General features: G+C 46.5%; 1 protein-coding gene across 1 annotated transcript in view; it reads right to left on the bottom strand.

The window, feature by feature from the left end:
• Pmar_PMAR021275 (conserved hypothetical protein) overlaps positions 1–3514 on the bottom strand; it is a gene marked incomplete at both ends in the record, with an annotated part of 6930 nt that extends 3416 nt beyond the window's left edge. The window contains 7 exons of the mRNA XM_002774223.1: positions 334–436; positions 500–656; positions 939–1033; positions 1088–1150; positions 1217–1373; positions 1581–1892; positions 1952–3514. Of these exons, the coding sequence (XP_002774269.1) occupies positions 334–436; positions 500–656; positions 939–1033; positions 1088–1150; positions 1217–1373; positions 1581–1892; positions 1952–3514 (2450 nt within the window). The remainder of the gene's footprint in view (positions 1–333; positions 437–499; positions 657–938; positions 1034–1087; positions 1151–1216; positions 1374–1580; positions 1893–1951) is intronic.
• Positions 3515–3653: the final 139 nt, after the last annotated feature.

Here is a 3653-nt window from a genome sequence, read left to right as displayed (position 1 = left end):
ATACCACGAACATCAGCACAGATACATCCATTACCAGCAGCATCGCAAAATACAGCAAATCCTTGCCTCAAATCGACAAAACGTGGCTGTGGTAATGGGGATGAACGGAATAGGGCATAAATATCGTGAGCCACATCGTAGGGCACATCTTTGGTGTCCCATGAAGCAGTCACACGTGCCACCTTACCCAGAAGCAGTCTTTGACGAGCTCCTTCTTCAATATTGATTCCTAAAGGGTCATACATCTGACCAAGGGCATGGAAACAATGACGACGCGTACTGAGATCCTCATTGTTTAGAGCTACTGGCCGAGTTGATAGAACATCGTCAGACCTCTCCCATACATAACCAAGCTGAGTGCAGAGCTTTGCCTCCATAAGCTTAGACGTGGACACTTCAGCAGTCCTCGACACTTCCTCGCCCTCATCCCAACACTCTGAAGGTGCATCAGCGGCATTCTCCATAGTATACTCTATATCCCTCCCCAGAACAGACTTACTGGGCTGACAGTGCATGCTAGCCCTCTTTTTCAGCATTTCACGTCCATGCTGTCGACGTACAAAAAGTTCCGACCACTTCCATGAAGTGTAGAGAAGGTCGTCCATGTAGTATTGGAACGCATGAGAGACCGAGCCGTACTTGAGGACCAACATTTCCTGAACATCCAGAAGTACCAAACATAGACTACACGGACTATTTACTAGTCCAAAGGGAAGGACTAGACAACGATAGTAATGACCTCCGATACACACATTCAAGTACTTACAATCGGCACTGAAGAGTAAGACTTGTAAGAATGCTCGGGTAACATCGTCCCATGCCACAAAGGGACACATACGGAAACGTAGTAGAATAGCACGCAAAGCATGCCGCAGCAAAGTAGTATCACCTGAGCCCAGGAACTTATTGATGCCCCGAGCATCAACAGTTACCCTCACTGGTTGAGTTTTATGATTTGGTCGTAGAGCAGTCACAGCAGCCATTATTGGTAGATCTTCCTCAACCTCATCAGTAGTCAATGGCCGTATGTATCCTGAGTTAACCATATTGTTCACCTCATTGCAGAAGTCCATGTACCAAGTACCACCCATATTTTTGAGCTTCCTACACGTAGCCTGATCTCTCGCAACGGCAGCGGCTCTACCGAGTCCTGAGGTGGAAGATTTCGGCCTGTCGCAACTCAACCATGGTAGAGTTACCCTAGCCCGAGTATTACCCTCGCTCGTCGAAACGTGATCTACCAGTATCTGACCACCCTCTTTATCGGGTGGTCGTAGCCGTGGCAATCCTGGTCGACAAGCCGTACACATAAGATCATCAAAAGGGCTACCGGGCAAATCACAAATACCAACAGAGCCAACAACAAAAACTGGCTGAGCAGAGCATACATTTTCAGAACATAACCGAAGCACATTTTTATATCCCAACTGCAAGGTCTCACTTCCTTCACTATCCAAGAACCAAGAAACAAAACCAACATCTCTGGCTAATTTATGTAAGCTCAAGATTGCCGGAACGGACAAACCTCGAACCACAAGAACATCTGTAGTATAGCTTCTTCCTCCACAGTTGAGAGTTACTTGACGTGCTTCTTGAACTCTCTCCGTCTCACCATTAGCAAAGATGAGAGTAACAGGGGATGCTAGTTGGACAGGACGGGCATTACCTAGTACATCACCAATCGTCGATGATACCAAATGAGTCACACAGCCACTATCAAGCAGCCATTTCATAGGTATAGTAGTTCCATCGGACGACACAATCTCAGCAGAGATACTAGTCAAACGCTTCTCAATACTAGCACCATCAGTACGCTCTAGACCACGAAGATCTATCGAAGGGCAGACGGAGATATCTTCCGAATTCCCCAAAGCTACCTCAGGCTGAGGTAGCTGAGGTCCTCAGCTGCCAATCCTCCTTCTACACAGTTAACAGCACTAGATTTTATTACTTCATCAGCAGGAGGGGCATCACGGTCCTCAGCAGAACTAACCACATTTGCAGATGTGTCGGAATGTGGTTGACTTTCGGCAACAGCTGGTGGATTTACTTGCCGAACAATATCTGGAGTCTGTTGTGTAGAGCTCTGAGATTGCTCTACACGACGTCGTTTCCTATCACCGCCATCAGCATTAAATCCACGATCTCGGCGAGCATAGACACGACGACCTAATACAGCTTTACCGTTAACTAATTGTAGCGCCTTCTGAGCCTCCGGGGCATTCTCAAATTGGATCAATCCAATACCCCTACTCTTCCCACTAGAAGAGTCACGAAAAACCTTCAAAGAGATCGGTCTTACACCCGCTACCTTGAGGATAGAACGAAAGGCACTTAAGAGGTCGGACTCAGTAGCGGTATACGATAAGTTCGTCAGGAACAACCTGTCGGTGTTGGTGGTGGCATCAGTAGTCGTTGTAGCAACCGGCATAGCAGCAGCAACACCGTCATCATCATCATAGTCAAGGGCTTGGCTCTCAATAGCATTCACGGTACTTCGCCCTTGACGCTTACTTGCACGACGTAATAGGACAGTACTATGACGCCTACCATACTCAATAAGCTCTTCCAAAGTCGGAGAGTTACCAAACTTATGTAGGATATTTTCACAGATATCATCAGCGAAGCTGGCAAATAGACGATCTGCGATATCCTCTCTAGTGAGGGGGAAACCACGTTGAGCGTCAATCGCCATTCGAATATAGTCAAATCTCAGATAAAAGGTCTCAAAAGTCTCCTCCTTAGTATCCCACACAATATGTTCCCATCGGTCGATAAGCAATCTTCTCGAGTCGACAGAGAGAAATCTATCTATCAGCTCTTTACGGATATAAGAAGCACGATGCATAGCCTTCCGATACCCACGATAACCACCCTCCTTCATCTGCTTGTCCACAATGTTGACAATAATTTCTCTAATATCTTTCCCAAGGCACCGTTCTAAATAGGCACCTTGGAAAAATGCTGGACTCGGACCATACCCAATATCCCAGGCTGGCGTCCTCTCACATTCCTGAATGAAGGTAAGCACAGATCTCTGGTCTTTCCGACCACAATACACTCCTCCAGGTGGGAGTGGTGCTTTATCAGAACGCTTTATAGCATCATCATACATCTTCTGCAGTTCCTTCTCAGACCAATTATTTAACGAAGAATCCACTTCCGGAAGATTCCCCAACCCTTTCTCACCTGATATACCTGGAAGGGGGGTATGAGGTGGAAAAGGTTGGTGGTTACTTTCGTTCTCGTGAATATCATCGACAACCGTAACCTGGTCATGTAGAAGAGATCCCTCATGAGCCAGATGTTGATTAGCAACAGACCCTACTGCTTGACGAGGATGATCCCTATCCAGCACATAGTCAACACCAAAATCACTCTGAGCGGCATTAGGAGGTCGAGGAGTATGTCGCCGTGATGATCCCAAGAAACTCCTAAGGAAGGAGATACAGGACACAGTATGACGTGGTTCCAAACTGGAACTAGTATCATTCCCAGTCATACTAATATTCATACGTGAAAGTCTCTCAGCAAGTCTTCTAACTTCTTCATCTCCAAGATCGTCAATACGAACCGATGATGTTGATGACATCGTTGAATACCAAGTCCTTCAAAGTCTATGGAGTCGGTATCCCGGTAGAATATGCAGGTTT

The sequence above is a fragment of the Perkinsus marinus genome (genome assembly GCF_000006405.1).
Source record: "Perkinsus marinus ATCC 50983 genomic scaffold scf_1104296958668, whole genome shotgun sequence".
Classification (NCBI taxonomy): Eukaryota; Perkinsozoa; order Perkinsida; family Perkinsidae; genus Perkinsus; species Perkinsus marinus.
The sequence above is the reverse complement of the archived record's forward strand: the minus strand, read 5'-3'. Positions and strand labels throughout refer to the sequence as shown.